At 40.7% G+C, this 16739-nt stretch overlaps 1 protein-coding gene across 4 annotated transcripts in view; it reads left to right on the plus strand.

The window, feature by feature from the left end:
• The first annotated feature begins 8876 nt into the window (after positions 1-8876).
• Positions 8877-16739, plus strand: part of LOC120545967 (A-kinase anchor protein 2) — a 93252-nt gene continuing 85389 nt past the window's right edge. For 3 of the 4 annotated variants that reach the window (XM_039780671.1, XM_039780672.1, XM_039780673.1), the window contains exon 1: positions 8877-9024. In XM_039780671.1, coding sequence (XP_039636605.1) covers positions 8981-9024 — 44 coding nt within the window. In that variant the 5' untranslated portion in view covers positions 8877-8980. The remainder of the gene's footprint in view (positions 9025-16739) is intronic. The other variant, XM_039780676.1, reaches the window with a different exon arrangement.

Consider the following 16739-nt stretch of genomic DNA (forward strand, 5'->3'; position numbering starts at 1 on the left):
TTCAACACACCAATCACATCTCTCATTTGATAAACACCACAACAACACTACTGATGCAGAAGAACCCTACAGCTGTGTGTGTGTGTGTGTGTGTGTGTGTGTGTGTGTGTGTGTGTGTGTGTGTGTGTGTGTGTGTGTGTGTGTGTGTGTGTGTTAGCTTTCATGCCTGCTTTGTCTCCATGCGAATACATTGGGTGTGTATGTGTGCAGGCATGCAGTGGTGGTGTGCTGCTCTCCATTTTAATGGCAATTCCAGCAGAGCCTTTCCCATCTCCCCGTCGCTATGGCAACCGAGCGGGTAGCGGCCACGTTTGTCTCGGGGGCCCTGGCCTTCTTTTGCATGCCACAGCTGCGCACACACATACACACATGCATGCAGACATACCAGGACACACAAACACACCCAACATAAATCACTATAAATACATTAAACCCACAATTACTCCTCAATGCATGCACACACACACACACACACACACACACACACACACGTTGCTACATGCTGTGTGTGCTCACAGCATCGCCCCTTCACCCTTTGAGCACAGGGTTCTCCCCAAAATGATTCCCACAATCCTCCCCCTCTTCCAAACCGGTGCCTGGGATTTCCCAGTTAAATGCTGAATGGGCTTTCCTAACTGTCCTTCCAATTACACGAAGCTCTATAATATCTCTCTCTCTCTCTCTCTCTCTCTCTCTCTCTCTCTCTCTCGCTCGCTCGCTCTCTCTCTCTCTCTCTCTCTCACACACACACAAACATTTACACACACACTCCACCCCAGTGCTCTGAACTAAACTATTAGCATGGTCTTTGTATGTCTCTACTGAAGCTATTAATGGGCTGAAATGAAAAATTAACACTCTCCTCTCTGATGTTATATTCCCACTGCTCATATATGGAAAAATGTTGCATGCAATGTATGCAGCTGGGCACTGACGATGACTCATATAACCTTGCATAGCTGGGTCAAGCGCACATGCTCAGTTGTCTGCGAGCCTTTAGCCTACTAAACATTGTCAAGTATCCATTGAGCATGATAGCCAGAAGACAGATAGATAGATAGATAGATAGATAGATAGATAGATAGATAGATAGATAGATAGATAGATAGATAGATAGATAGATAGATAGATAGATAGATAGATAGATGGATAGATAGATAGATAGATAGATTTTTATTGATCCCAAAAATGGGAAATTACAGTGTTACAGCTGCAAAATATCAGACACACAGCACACATACAGAATATACATGGAATAAGAGGATACAACATGCATGAACTAATAAATAGGATAGAATACAAGAACAAATATTAAAAACAAAATGACAATAAAAAATGGAAAGTGGAGAACCAGTGAACCAGTGAACTCTGGGAGGGGGTTTAAATGACAGTTTAACCTCTTGCCAACAACTATTAAAGCCTGAGATCAATTATTAAAACTAGGCATTGTAGGTACACAATGAAGCCAGATTCTGTACACAGTCTATTCCTGGTTTGACAGATCATTTAGGAGAAATGTAAACAGTCGTTATGGCTTAGTGTGAAAACTAGAAGCAGAAACCAACGGGTGCCACACAGAGAGTTGTTGTGCATTCAGCCGAACAGGTTCATGTTGATGTCTCACTTGTCAATCATCCTTTGGCAAGGTGGAAATTGTGGCTTTTGCAGGCATAAGGCATTTTATGCTTTGAGCGGGAGGAATGAGAATCTTCAGCTCCTCCATGAGTTCATACATATAGCTTAGTTTTGATCTGGCTGTAGTTTGTGTGACTTTCATTCTGTGGGATGATATAGTTCATTTAAGGGTGAAGGAAATAGTCTGGGCTTAATTTCAAAACTGTAAAACTGGATGATGTCTGAAGTGCGTTTAACGGAAAACATGGCATTTTGCTTAGCTTATGAAAATCTGACATTAAGGAGAGAGGAAGGTTCCAGCTGACAACTATTAAATACTCTTCTTTTATCCCATCACTTTACATTTATTTTACATTTTGATGGCAGTCTGGGCCTTAAAACCAAGAATCGCAGACTCACCTGCAGCAGAGAATGGAGCTCTTTTCTTCAATATTCAATATTTTATTTGTTTTAATAACTTTGCACGGACAAGAAGGATGTCATCATGCTTTATCATCACCCAAATCCTGCCCAGGATGTTAATGAATTGTTTATCACCACCATCGCAGCAAACACACGTATTTGAACTGAAGTGGGTCACACAGCTGTACTTCTTGTTGGCTGTGTCAAAGTTTAGTGTACGTTGTGCTATATGTTCTTCATGACAGAATCCAACATAAACCTACATATTAACTACAGTGATAGAAGTAGAATTAGTATTACAGTTCCTCTATTACTGACCTCCATTGGTCAGTGAAATCATTCTGGCTCCAGTAGAGGGATGTGTTGAATATGCTACTTCAAAATGAATTGCTAATTAATTTGTTATATATTACGACGCTTTCTTGTCACACTGTACATACTATGTATGTTTTTGACCATATGCAATACATATAAATTAATTAATCCAATATAAATCACAAAAAGAGTAATTTTGTGTCTTTTAATTCTATTGGCTGAATTTCATATTCATAAATACAAATTTATAGATTAAAAGCCAAATTTGTTTTTATTCACAATGGAGGTCAAACAACACATTGACTCAGTTTGTTTTCTATTAATCCAAATAATACTTGCTTTATATGAATGGTAACTCCCCCTCAGAGATGTTCACAAGTCATTTTTTGGGAGTCCAAGTCAAGTCTCAAGTCTTTGAGCTTGAATCCAAATCAAGTCTCAAGTCTTTGAGGGGGAAGTCCAAGTCAAGTCTCAAGTCTTTGAGGGGCAAGTTCAAGTCAAGTCTCAAGTCTCTGGCCATCTGATCTGGCCCTGACACTGTATTGTTAAATCGTATGAATTCAAAGCATGTCCTGTAGCTACCATCCGTACAGTACAGTATCAAAATCAGTTGTAGGATAACTTTATGGGGTCTACTGCAATCTGCCAACTGTATTTTTCAACATTTTGGTATCTGCACCAAAGAACACACGTTTGTCTGTGTTACTAACTGGCTGTAAAGACCAACGTCATCATGCATTACGTTTTTCAGTGTTCAACGTGTGAGGGAAACATCTGTATTGAAAGTAAATACACCAACCATGGTGCAAACATGTGAGAACTGATACTTTCCGTATTGCTATTTAACAACAACCTGGTGAAATATGAACCCAAGTCTGTCACATCATATGGATACAACTATAAGATACAATTTGCCTGTTCCCAGCATTAGCACAACACTTTGCGATGCTTAGCTTGTTACCTGTGACTATATACATGCTAAATGTAACGTCTCTTTCACATTAGCAAGTGACTGACCTATCTGGGTGCGTTTTGAGATGCCTGATGAAGTTCGACGTTGTTGATGCGGCATCATTTATCTTTAGCCACACACCTTGCATGTAGTTGTTGGCTTACTGCCACTGTTTACGAAGTTATTGAAAGCAAAACTAATGACAAAAGGCACAACTCCAGGAGGACTTGGTGTTGCCATCGTCAATGCATTTATATGAGTGTGCGCACATAGGCATAGCGCATGCTTTACGTTGCAATTATGGCAAAGGGCAGGGGACATGCAGCTCGCCATACGTTTCCCCAACGTATATGCGCCAATAAAAGAAAATAGAAATCCCCCTGCCTTATAACTGCTGATTTGTCTTCTATAAACCATATGATTGTGTGGTACAATGTATGTTTGTTTATGTCAATAAAGAAAAAGGGAAGAAAGAAAGACTTTCTGAACTTGTTGACCTGAATAAATAGTGTGCTGTTAACTGTTATTAGCATTCAGTGTTATAAGTTAAAGCATATCAAAACTTTTTGACTTATTTAAAGCCCTTTTTTGTCCTCCGTGTAAGGAAATGTCAGATATGTGCTTTAGCCAAACAATTTGGAGCACTTTTGAAGCGTGTCAGAGTAAATCCCAGTTGTAGTTCCTGTGGTATCGCCGGTTTATCTAAGCTGACAGACTTTCTGGATCAACGACTAAAACTCACTGGAGCATCAACTCTGTCTATTTGCCAAAGTGTTTGTGTGCTTGTCTGTCTGTCTGTCTGTCTATCTGTCTGAACGTGCAGGGAATCTGACCCGGAAGCATTGCTGTAAAGATTTAATTTAATTTAATATTTAATATTGTCTGATTAAATGTTGTTTTGGACCCCAGGAAGACTAGCTGGTCGTCTAGGCGTCAGCTAATGGGGATCCTTATAATAAATACAAATACAAATACATTGCTGGAAAGACATAGAAAGCCTGCAAAACTGTATGTCTGACACCAATGAAATAGGCGTGACAGAACATAGGACCCATGCAATAAATACTAGACTAATCATTCAGCATTGTGCATTCAGATATACGGCGTCGGTTTTCGAGACAAACTGAATAGTTGTGAGCATCATTGCAGGGACATCATGTAATTCCATGTGTATATTTGTCATTAACCTGTTTTAAAATAGAATTTATAGTTTTCAATCACTATTGTAAATTTTACAATTTAAGTAAAAAAAAACAACCTCCTACTACTACTACTACTACTACTACTCAGTCTCTGTACTCTCAGTTCACTGCTCCTTCTAATAGCATCCCATTTTCTATCAATTTAGCCACACACATATAGTTATGGCATTAGGGATGATACACATCAAAAATCATCATCAAGGAGAATAAGAAATAAAATTACAGCTTGACGTTACAGTGTTCTTCTAATAGCCTTAAAAAGTATAACTGAAACATGTTACCTCCACTTTCTGACAAGCAGTGTCCTCTACTGGATGTCTCCTGGTGGTGCACTCACTGTATTAGTCCCTATTTGTCATGCACTGTTACTGCAGACAATATATGCATCTTTTTTTTCAAATTTAAGTCTATAGGACACAAACCACAGGCTGTCTTTTACCCTTCCTGCTTCATAACCTACAACTTCAGAATGTATACACATTTTCATATTGATATTTGAGTGTTTTTTTTTTATTACTTTATTTTCTTTGTGTCAAGTGCAAAAAGCATTACATTCTTTATCGTACTACTTTTTTTATTTTTCAATAGAAACACCAAGGGGGAACAGGGGAATACATCACACAACAGGGAAGAGAAAAGACAGCAACAAAACGCACAAAAAAAAGAGGGGGCATATCACTGTGTGTGTGTGTGTGTGTGTGTGTGTGTGTGTGTGTGTGTGTGTGTGTGTGTGTGTGTGTGTGTGTGTGTGTGTGTGTGTGTGTGTGTGTGTATATATATATGCGTGCGTGCGCGTGTGTGCGCATGTGCATGCATGCGTGCGAGCTCGTGTGTGCATGCACAACCATCTACAGTATGCACTTAGAAAGTTTCATTATTCCCCTAAAGATATGCTCTGGATACAATTTATTCCATTTGATTTCTGAATGTTAGAGTGAGTTTTTCCATTTGCTTGAAGATCTGGGGATTTGGCTTGTTTCCAAAGCCTAGTCATTTGAGTGTTTTTGAGCTAAAAACAAACAGAATATAAAAAAACATAAAAAGTTGCTTTTAGATTAAAGACAAAGCACACACCATTTGATATAGCCTAATGAAAGATATGAGTGTGTTGGACATGTTCCATGCTTCTGCAAGAATCACATCCCATATGTTTAATAATGTAATGACCCCATAGGTATTCAGTGGGGTCATTGCTTTCCGCTCTATGTATATTTTAACGCTACCACCAGTAGTCGCCAAAGTCACGTATTTTCAAATGGCTTAAAAACCCCACAAGATGGCGGTATAGTCCATACTTTAAAAAAGGACATAAACCACTACCACCATCACCATACTGGATTACACACACAGTACATTTTCAAAGGCATGACATACTGTGCCTGTAATCCAACGAGACAAAATATATGACTTCATGATTTGAAGTCTGATAAGCTAAAATTTATTTAAATTGAACTGTGCACTCCTTTGAGCAATATATAACAATAATACAACTTCGTGTTCAGGCCGAGACTTAATCCTGATCAAGTCAGTTATGAAGATCATCTCAATTTATAGCTTTTATGTAGTAAGTCAAAATCTATTTTATCCCACTGATCTGGGATGCTGATGCACTAATTAAGCTGCACATAATTAGTTATTATAATCTGCCCTTTAGTCATACTACTTTATGCAGCAGGTTGCCTCCCATCAGCAATGACTGATGGAATTGATGGAAGACGGACTGACAACTCCGATAAGTCACAGAAGGCACGGTCGGAGCATAGGGGGGAGAGGGTGGGGGTGGGGGGTGTTGGCGTGTGAGAGAGAGTGTGGAGGGAAAGGATGCATGTGTGATGCCCATTTAAGGTCGCTACTCAAACCTGAACAGCAGCCTCGGCATAACTGGCATACCACACAATATGATAAGCATGGGCCTCAACACTAACTGTCAGGAAGGGAAGAAGAGAGAAGGCAGATAGGCGAGGAAGAAACTCAGTCTCTACAGGTGTAGACATCTAAACGTTTGACAGCCAGGAATGTGAAATGTCTTGGCACTTCAGTCTCCTTTGAGCCTGGGAATGACATGCTGTCCGCTCTCCTGCTGGTACAAAACAATAAACTGAGAAATTTGACTGGTCTCGCTCGCAATATTGAGCTGTTACGTTACATTTCATCTTATTTTCCTTCCTTTTTATGTACATGCTCAATCTAATTGCTTTGAATTGTTGCTTCAAAGTAAAAAGAATGTCTGATTAGTCTCATGAATGTATAAATATTTTAAAGTACATATTGTTGGACCTCCATTTGATGACCAGGTTGCACACTTGCACACTGATTCATTCCCAGGCTGTTCACATCAGTGGTGATCCACAATAGTCTGTAAAGAGAAACATGCCCAAGTGAATAGAATGAGTTCTCTGCAGGGAAAAAAAAATAATAAAAAAACGGGAGATAGGAGGGGACGAATGGAGAAGGAAGGAAAAGAGAGGGATGGAAAGAAGGAAGGAAAAAAAGGAATAGAAGAAAGTAGGAGAAGAGGGAGGAAAGAGGCATTGAATAAAGCAGAGATAAAGAAACATAAAAAGAAGAGACAAAGGAATGCCAGAATGGTAGAAGGAAGAATTAATAGGAATATAAAAGATGGGTGGAGGAATAAGAGGAGGCAGGAAGGGCAGAGAGATGGATGGAAGATGAGAGCTTGCTTTCCCTCTCCCCTCCAGTCACTGCTGCTAAGTACTCAGCCAGCAGGTTATAGACCTAATAAAAAGTCTGCTGAGCTTCTTGTTTGGATAAATAACTGAGGCAAGTCCCCACAGACTAAACTGTTCTCACTATACCCTACTTACAGTAGCAGCGGGATTCTTGTCTTGTCTAGCATCGGAACGTTTTCAGAAAAAACAAATCTGGCATTCCAAAAACCATTAGCCGCTTCTATTGTGTCTGTATTTTCTGTATTATTCAACTTGTGACAGCTGTTCCTCTTTGTCTGTTTGCCTCGTACTTTCATGGTTTTCCAGACTGCTCCCCTTGACGCATTACAGTAAAACAAATTGTATGCAGTTTAACCGATTGTCCTCTGTAGCTCTGTTACGGATGTACAAACAATAGTCTTGTAAAATCCTACGCAACTTTGTAAAACTGTTCACCATCACAGCTGATGACAAGCATTCACAGCCAGGAACATGTTAGCCTACTGCAGACGCGTTACAGTATATTTGGTTATGGTCACTGATTTTCAAGATTGTGGATGGTTCACACTGGTCTGTAAAAAGTAGATTATCATTGACATTCAGCACATGGTATCATTCAATGTACTATGCTCAGAATTTACATCTTCAAAAATGATGTGTTTAGATTGGTCTGAATCCAGCTGTAAAACATTAACATGACAGCTCCAACTCGTCTGGCTCTGGACGACGTGGAGGATTTGAGTCTTAGAGTGCAGCCCTCCATAAGATAATGTCCGTCCATGGTGACGTGCCCCAGTTCTCGCAGACATGCATAGTGCATACCCTCAACAATCTTGACAAACAGGCGTCATGGTCAAACCAGGAATGTGAGGCGGCTCATAGCGTTAAATAAATTGTTTGGAATAATCACATGACTGGAATGCTTCTTTTATAGCTGGCAAATCCTCAGCATCATTCAGTCTTGTCCATCCATACATGCATACATCCATACATTTTCTGAAATCCTGTTTAAAGTTGCAGGACACTGGAGCCTACTTATGGAAGCCACTTTTTCCTTTTCAATAATGGAGTTTTTTTTTTTTTGAGTATCCTGTCTGCCTCTTTAAATGAATCCCTCCTCAGTCTCAAAGGGGAAAGGTTCTCAGGGAAGCAGCAAAGATGAGGCATGATGGCCACTCCTTTTATCATACTGTAACTCCCCTCAGGCTCTCTTTCTCGCTATCTGCCTGCTGTCTCTTTGCCATCCTCTGCTCTCTATCCCGCTCTCTCTCATCTCAGGCTATCTCACCCTCCATCCCTCTCTCATCTCCATCACACTCGCTCCTGGCATCTTCTTACCTCCTTTTCTTCACCTACAAATCCTGCATTTCTCTCTCTCTCTCTCTCTCACTCATTGACATCATCACCTGCACATTTATACCTACAAATACACAAGTGACCACTCTTTCTCTATCTCACTCTCTCGCACACACACACACACACACACACACACACACACACACACACACACACAAACATGCTTCCACCCATCCCCTCCTGCTGGCAGAGCCGGGCGATGCAGGAGCGGCAGCAGCAGCTGCTCTGAGACATTCTGGCGTGACTAACCCACCGAAAAGGCAGGAGGAAAGAAGGAGGAGGAGGAGGAGGTGAAGATCAGGAGGAGGGGAGGGAGGAGGAGGAGAGGAGGAACAGAGAGAGAAGAGGTGGACACAACCCTGTCAAAAAGGACAGCGGAGGACAGGGGAAGGAGAGGAGGACGAGGAAGAGGAGAAGGGAAGGGAAGGAGAGCAGTGGGTGCTGCAGCCATGTCAGACACACCTTTGCAGAGGAACGGCACAGCCACAGCGCCGTGAGTAGATCTTCTTTATCTTCCTATTTTCTATCTATCTTTGCCTCCATCCTCTCCTCTCATTGCCTGCATCCCTCCATCCCTCTCTCCTCTCCAGTCTGACAGGCTGGGTTGTCATGGGAACGTGAGCTCCGTCATGGTGAGGCTGCAGTTCAGTCATGACTGGCGAGGAGACCCGCCGTACACCATGTACACTCCTCCCTCTCCTCCCTCTCCTCTCCTCTGACTCTCTCTTTTCTCCACCCACCCTTACACTTGCTCTGCAAACCTCTCAACCCTTCGTGGCTTTACTCTCTTGCTCTATTTTCCTCTTTCTATCACTGTCTTTCTCTGTCTTTTACTTGTCTTTTTACAAAATTAGTCCTGCAGTCCTTCTTCCTCATTTTCCTCAACATCTCACGGTCCCTGTTCTTAACACCATGGCATATGCAGGATGTGTGAATGTACATGGGTGTGTGTGTGTGTGTGTGTGTGTGTGTGTGTGTGTGTGTGTGTGTGTGTGTGTGTGTGTGTGTGTGTGTGTGTGTGTGTGTGTGTGTGTGTGTGTGTGTGTGTGTTTTAGCATAGTCGATGTGGAGACTGCAGGCTTGGGCCAGCCTCTGTGTTTTAGCACAGTCCGCCATGCTGCAGACCATTTCTTCATGTGTGTGATTTGTGTGTCTGTGTCTGTATCAGTGTTTGCAGGCGTATGCGTGTTCATGTATTTCTTTACTTATGAGAAACAAATACCCACGCGAAAGACAGAAAGATAATACAAAAGCACTTGGTCTTTTCATCAGCACAGCATGAAAGTCAAGCTAAAAAAGACTTGAAACATTTCATTTGCATTCATGGCTAATAGTCATGGAAGACACATATCAAGCAAACACTGGCAATGGGTTAAGAATCCTGTCACTTTGCTGGGTCAAAATGTTGCTGTTCTGATGCTGACTGTCAAGTCTTTGATGATGTGTCCCACAAGTACTAGCGATGCACAGTATCAGCAGATTTTCAAATCAATCTGAAATTTCAGCTGCATTTTCAGACAGAGTATTCATATTTTGACATATGTAAATGGCAGAAGAGAAAACGATGTAAGAAGAAAATAAGAATTTTACAAAAAGTCAGTTCAGTGCATTTTCAGTCCAAGAGTTATACATATTATAGCTATACTGGCCCAACACTTTAGATTGAATAGTAATGTTTTGTAAAATGAAGGTTTTTTTAATATTCCGAGCCAAGACATCTAAGTTTATGTAACACCATTCTCTTTGAATGGAGCAAGAGCCGGATCTGCTTTTTGTTGTGGGCCCCGTTGCTTTAAAAGAGAGTTGCATTATGGGTTGTTTGTAGCCTTATGCTAGGCTAGCAAGTTTTACCTGTGTATCTATAGGGTTGCTGTTGAAATTAGTCAGTCATTAAACCTAAAACAGAGCAGTTTAATTTAGAGTTTTCTGCTGGCAAGTTGGAGGAACTAAACAATGCGAGCGGTTTACTGGCTTTTTAACCACAGAAATGGACTGGAAGTGAATTGTCAAGTGACCAAGACATGCAGTATACTCTTAGACACATAGCAGGTGTCATCATCACATAATGGTGCATTAAAAGATGGCAAGCACAGAATGACAGTCTGAATAATGCTAACCGTCAGAAAAAAATCTTACTGTGGTCCCAGAATTGACCTCGCCCAAGTGCAAGGTGTCTAACAACATGAATGAAACTCCCACTGAAGAAAGCCCACCCAAAGGTGAGATTCATCTTTTTTTTTTTTTTTTTGTCAAACTTCTGCATCATCTCGGGTAGCCTAAACCTTCCTTAAGTCAAATGAAGAGTAGGACACTGACATTAAATCTAGACAATGCCATAGTGAAATGGAAGTGTTATGAGCTTTGTCAAAAATGTTGGACATCATCAAACAGCATGTTTGATCCAGTGGTAGCGAACACAGATACAGAACAGGAGAGTGGGAGTTGTTCTTTAACTTTCAAAGCTTTGTGGGTGTACTGGGATGTATTCTACTGCAGCTAATGTTAGTGGAGAATTGTATATAGCATGCTGTACAACTGGAATTCAGAAATTCCTGAATAATAACTTCTTTTTGACAAAGAAAAATCCACCAGCACGGTGGATTTTTCTTTGAAACCCAGAAAGGCGTATGTATAGGCCTACAAGTTCCATGAGAGCCTTGTGCTGTGAACTAGATTTATTTTTCCGGTACTGCACCTTCGGGTCTAGAATAGAATAGAATACACTTTATTGTCCCCGATGGGAAATTTGTCTTGGACATAGTGCTACAATCTGTTGCTTCACAACATAAACGTGTAACAGAAAAAAAGCATTCTAAAATCAACATAAAATAAAAATCAACATAAACATTGGATGAACAAAGCATCCTGGGACACAAAAAAAGGACACACGTGACAGCAGAGACAACACAACATCCTAAGAATTAACTGTAATAATTAAAGTGCGAAGTGCAAAAAGTGCTGGTGTATGTATTGCACTTCTGAAGGGACTTGAGACATGTCACTCTGCAGCTAGCTTTCCTGCTAAACAGCTGTCTGTTTTGGGAGCTTGTGCAACTTGAACATCTTTTTTATTTATTTTTTTTTGCAAATTTGGTGCATGCACATGTATATCACAGATAATTCAGCTTGTGCAGTTTGGTATGTCCTTGTATGCAGGGTATGGAATTATTATTATAGTGATGATACCTGTGCATAAAAACCTTCTAAATGTTTCAGATTAGGAGATGCTGAGCGGTTAGCCGGTATGAGCGATATCCAACTTAGAATCCACCTAGAAGCTGAGAGTCTTCCTAATCAGCTGTGGAACAGGCAGTTTGAGTGACAGGTCGGAGTGATTTTTTTTGCTTACTCTGTCAGAGCTGCACCCATGAAGCAGGGCAGTGAACCATGAAGCAGACATGCTTCACTGGTGCATCAGTAGTTAATGTTGTAATTGGGGAAATGAGACAGTGCTGTCGTGATTCAGTCGGTCTATCACATCTTATCTTCCCGTAGCTCTGTCCGTTTCCCTCTGAGCCATAGGCCCAGCATACAGCATACAGCCGTTCTCAAACGTATCACTCAAAGGTCCGCATTTGATTTGTATTCAAGTTCGGAGGTCCGAAAAAATTGTAAATAACACAATCACATTTAATCAACTCACTTATTACTTTTTGGCAACACATATTCAAGTTGAGTTCTCTGTTTTCCTTTTGTACCGATACCTGGAATTTGGTACCCAGGCGGTACCTCTTTTTTCGGTAGCCTACTTTCTTTCTGTAATAACAAAAAAATACATTTCAGTTGTAAAATCAGTCCAAAACCTATTTATCCTCTCCACATTTTATTTATTCTGAACATTTTTCACACACGCACAATAAAAACAAACCGCTGCTGTATTTTCTAAGTCACCTACAATGTATTGGTCAATAGAACATCTATTTAAAAATAGAACAAAAAATACACTTAAATAAGATTTTGTTTTCATAACACTTGGTCCGGACATTGAGAAACCTTGGCCATACCCCATGTTCTCTCTGGGTTGTCCACGGAATCAGCAGAAAGATAATGGTAGCAGTTGTGGTCATGTAGCGCGCACACACCACAATGGCAGATGGCCCATTCTCTGCTGCTATTTATTGCACACTCAGGGAAGTCTTACAGGAAAAAAACTCTTAATAGTGATTGGATGAATTGAGCATATCCAGTTACACAGGGTGGCAACCCAGCAAGAGCATCAAATGAACCACCACGTTTCTATTTTTTTCAGTTATTATTCATTGGTTTCATTTTAAATTGAAGTAGAGAATTTCATTTCCTCAATATCTATGCACAACAGAGTGGGTCTTGTGGGTTTTACTCAAATGGCCTGATGATTGTTTTACACAATATGAAGGATTTTTTTTCCCCCTCTTATCCATCTCCACTCCATAAAAATGAAAATACCAGAACATCAATTGTACACAGTGGATAAGAGGAGATGTGCAAACTACAGAGTAGAGGAAACACAATGGCATTCAGAGAAAGAGGGAGCAATAAGAACATGCTGAGGTGGTGATAATCTGAGTGTCTGGAGGCCAAGACATCTGCTTCTCATCTAAAATGCATCTCAGGATGAAAAGAATTTAAAGCTACTTTGCAGAAGTAGAAAAAGAATCATATCAATGCATGCAGACAAACGTGCTTGCATTGATATCTGGACATGCATGTGAATTCCCTAAGGGAATAAAAGAGAGAAAAATAAAACAATAGGCTGAACTGACACAGAGGAGGTATGAGTTATTCTATTATCAATTCTTATGGACATGATCATGGACAATATGAGAGGCTCTGTTTGCATCCACAGAATGTAGCCGTCCCGAGTTCTTTACAGGCAAAGTACAAAAGTACAGTACTTCTTTGTTGTTACTTTTCAAATAAAGTTGTTGACAATTGGTTAAAATACTTTTTTGTTACTATAAGCTTTGAAAGTGACCAGTTCCTGTAAAATTATTGTAAAATAAAAGTTCTTAGAACTGGCTTTGCGTTGCTGTAGCAGACTGAATTACTGAAATAGTCCTATCAGTCAGAAAAAACAGGCAGAGCGGATATCTGATTAGTTGCTGAAAGCCAGATGCTTCCAAAAGTTAAGACATCACCAGCCTTTATCGGCTAGTCTCGGCTAGACAATTGTTTTTCTTCAATTTAACGGCAGTTATGCTGTGGTAAAATAAACAAACTTATCAGTAATAAGAACAGCAGTGCTCAATTTGAGTTTTTAGTTAAACTGTGTGTACAGACAGACAGACAGACAGACAGACAGACAGACAGACAGACAGACAGACAGACAGACAGACAGACAGAAACCCAAACACAGCTTGACCTCCCTCAGTGATGTATAAAATATGAATGAGATCAAGGTCTGGCACTCCCATAACCAGAAATATGTTTGGGTTGGGTTGCTTTTTATCTCCCCCTCCACTCTTTTTCTCTCTCTCTCTCTCTCTCTCTCTCTCTCTCTCTCTCTCTCTCTCTCTCCCTCCATCTCTCTCTCTCTCTCTCTCTTTCTCTATGTATGTGTATTATTTTTTTATAATTGTTTTTATGTATGCACCTTCAACCAAGACAAATTCCTAGTTAGTGTTACTTACCTGGCAATAAACCTGATTTCTGATTTCTGATTTTCTCTCTCGCACACTCACTCACACACACACACACACACACACACACACACACACACACACACACACACACACACACATACATACAATATGCAGCAGCGGCCAGTCTGTAACAGATCTGTGTGTTTCAGTTATTTTGGGGAGAATTGAAATGTGGGATTACTAACAACATTTCAGGAAGGCGAAGGAGATGGCTGCATTAACATAACATAACACGCATACACATACTCAAACGCACATGCAGCTTTTCTGACTGACTTTCTTTTTCCATATTTGCTTATTCCCTCTTACTCTTTACATGTTGTTATATTTGTGTGTGCGTGTGCGTGTGCGTGTGCGTGTGCGTGTGTGTGTGTGTGTTTTCCGGCCTCTGCTTCCACATCTGGAGGCCATTACCTCTGGGCTGGGATGGAGGCGGGGCTGGGCTGGCTGTGCAGTGAGGTCATCGCGTCGTTTTGGCGATGCAGAGGAACAATGATGCTGTTGTCTCCAAAGACGACCAAACCAACATCACTGACGCCAGAGTTGAGGGAATGAAGGGGGGAGGGAAGGGGGCTGCATATTAGGGTTAGGAGGAGAGGAGAGAGTTAAAAAGGAAGGGGGACAAAAGTGGGACAGAAAGGGAATCAAATAGAAAATGTTATAATGAAGCAGAATAATGTTAAAGTTGCTTTGGAATGATTTGGTTGGTGTAAATCCAGATCAAACAGAGACAGGCCAGAAGTCTTGGACTGGCTGGAAAGTCAGACAGCTGCAGAGCTGAGCCGGGTTTCATAACCAGTTTTATATAAAACCCCAAACAGGTCACGGTCTATATACGTAACCTGCATGTCACACAATAAAGATGCAGCAATGGGTTTTAAAAAAGGGCCGATCCCACGGTGAAACATTCCAGTTTTTATTCTTCGTATCTTGATGGTGAAGCTCAGAACTTGTGCTGTAGTTTCTATCCAACAGAGGACAACATAATGAAAAACATAATTCTCAGTTATAGCTCACCAGTACCCATTAGGCTGCTTGCACACTGGCTGCGTTTGCGTGGCTGTGCGGGTTTCTGTTTACGTGTGGCAGCTGCGGGGGTTTTCTATCTCTGTCTTTACAACTTCAGAACGAATTGATTCGCTGCCAATGCCACACATGTATGTTTCCCATTGATAAAATGAAATACCATGTTAAACATACATATATACTGATTTGATTACAGCAAAGACAACGTCTGCAGTATTGGCGGCAAAATAGGCTACAGCATATTTCGTTCTGTATTGACAAGGTGCAATAATTGAAAATCTATAATTATTTAATATTATTTTTTTAAATTACATTTAGATCTGCATTTATGTCAAAACCTAGAGACTTTCAAACATCAAAATATCATTTATTAAATGTATTTGTGTCAATATGACATATAAACATCTTTTTGTATTCTATTTTGCCTGGAAACGCTTCCAAAAAGATAGGCGTCGGTCCTATTTCTAGCACGCACGTGTTTTCGAGCCGCGGACGCAGTGCGTACGGCGCGTGCGTTCAAGCTCTGTTAGACAGCTGAGCAGCCGAAAATAACGGACACGCCGACGAGCTGATCGCCACACGCCACGCAGGCAGGCCTGCAAGCGGCCTTAGTGCTACAATAAGCCATGCTCGGACTACACAATTGCAAACATCAAATGTAGAAAAAGAAATCATAACTCAAACCTACATGAATATATTTGTTTTCACATCATATAAAGTTGATGTGATGAGCCAACATTTGCCTATTTACACATGCAGCAGGCACAAAGCAACATTGAATATTCCCTCTCGTTTTAGCTCTGTTTTGGTTTTAACTCCTGAGGGACATATCCGGCTGTAAATGCTGCACATGTTCTCCAGCTAGTCACTTCGGCTACTGTCTGCTGTTTGGTGCTGGGCAGGTAGTGTACAGTGGTTTATCAGAGCTTTTTTCACACACACAAAAAAAGCTGCTTGCTGCATTGTAAATAGTCAAACTGCTGCATGGATCACATCTGACGGCGCAGCTTCGTAAACTAAAACCAAGGCGTTAATAAAACAGATAAAGTCAAAGGAAATGATCTGAAATTAGTTGATAATGAACTGTGTGAATTATGTAAATCAATTTGAGGTTTTTGTGCATTACACAGTGCTTGTTTCAAACTTAAACATATGTATAAACATAAAAGAGATTTCAAGAGAAACATATTGTATATTGCAAAAGACATGTTTACTGTCATGCACAAAAAGACCAACTTTAGAGAATTGACGCAGATGAAAAAAGTCACCACTTCTGAATCCATGTCTGCAAGAAACCTTTGATTTATTCCTGATTGTATTTCAGCTGTCCAGTGGCTTTACAGGGCAGATACTCTCCAGCTGCAGTTATTTCTTATACACTTCTCTATTCTCTTGGAGTAACGCAGTGACTGTGTGTGTGTGTGTGTGTGTGTGTGTGTGTGTGTGTGTGTGTGTGTGTGTGTGTGTGTGTGTGTGTGTGTGTGTGTGTGTGTGTGTGTGTGTGTGTGTGTGTGTGTGTGTGTGTGTGTGTGTGTTACATGCTTCTGTATTCCCTCAAGAG

The sequence above is a fragment of the Perca fluviatilis genome, chromosome 17, assembly GCF_010015445.1.
Source record: "Perca fluviatilis chromosome 17, GENO_Pfluv_1.0, whole genome shotgun sequence".
Lineage (NCBI taxonomy): Eukaryota > Metazoa > Chordata > Actinopteri > Perciformes > Percidae > Perca > Perca fluviatilis.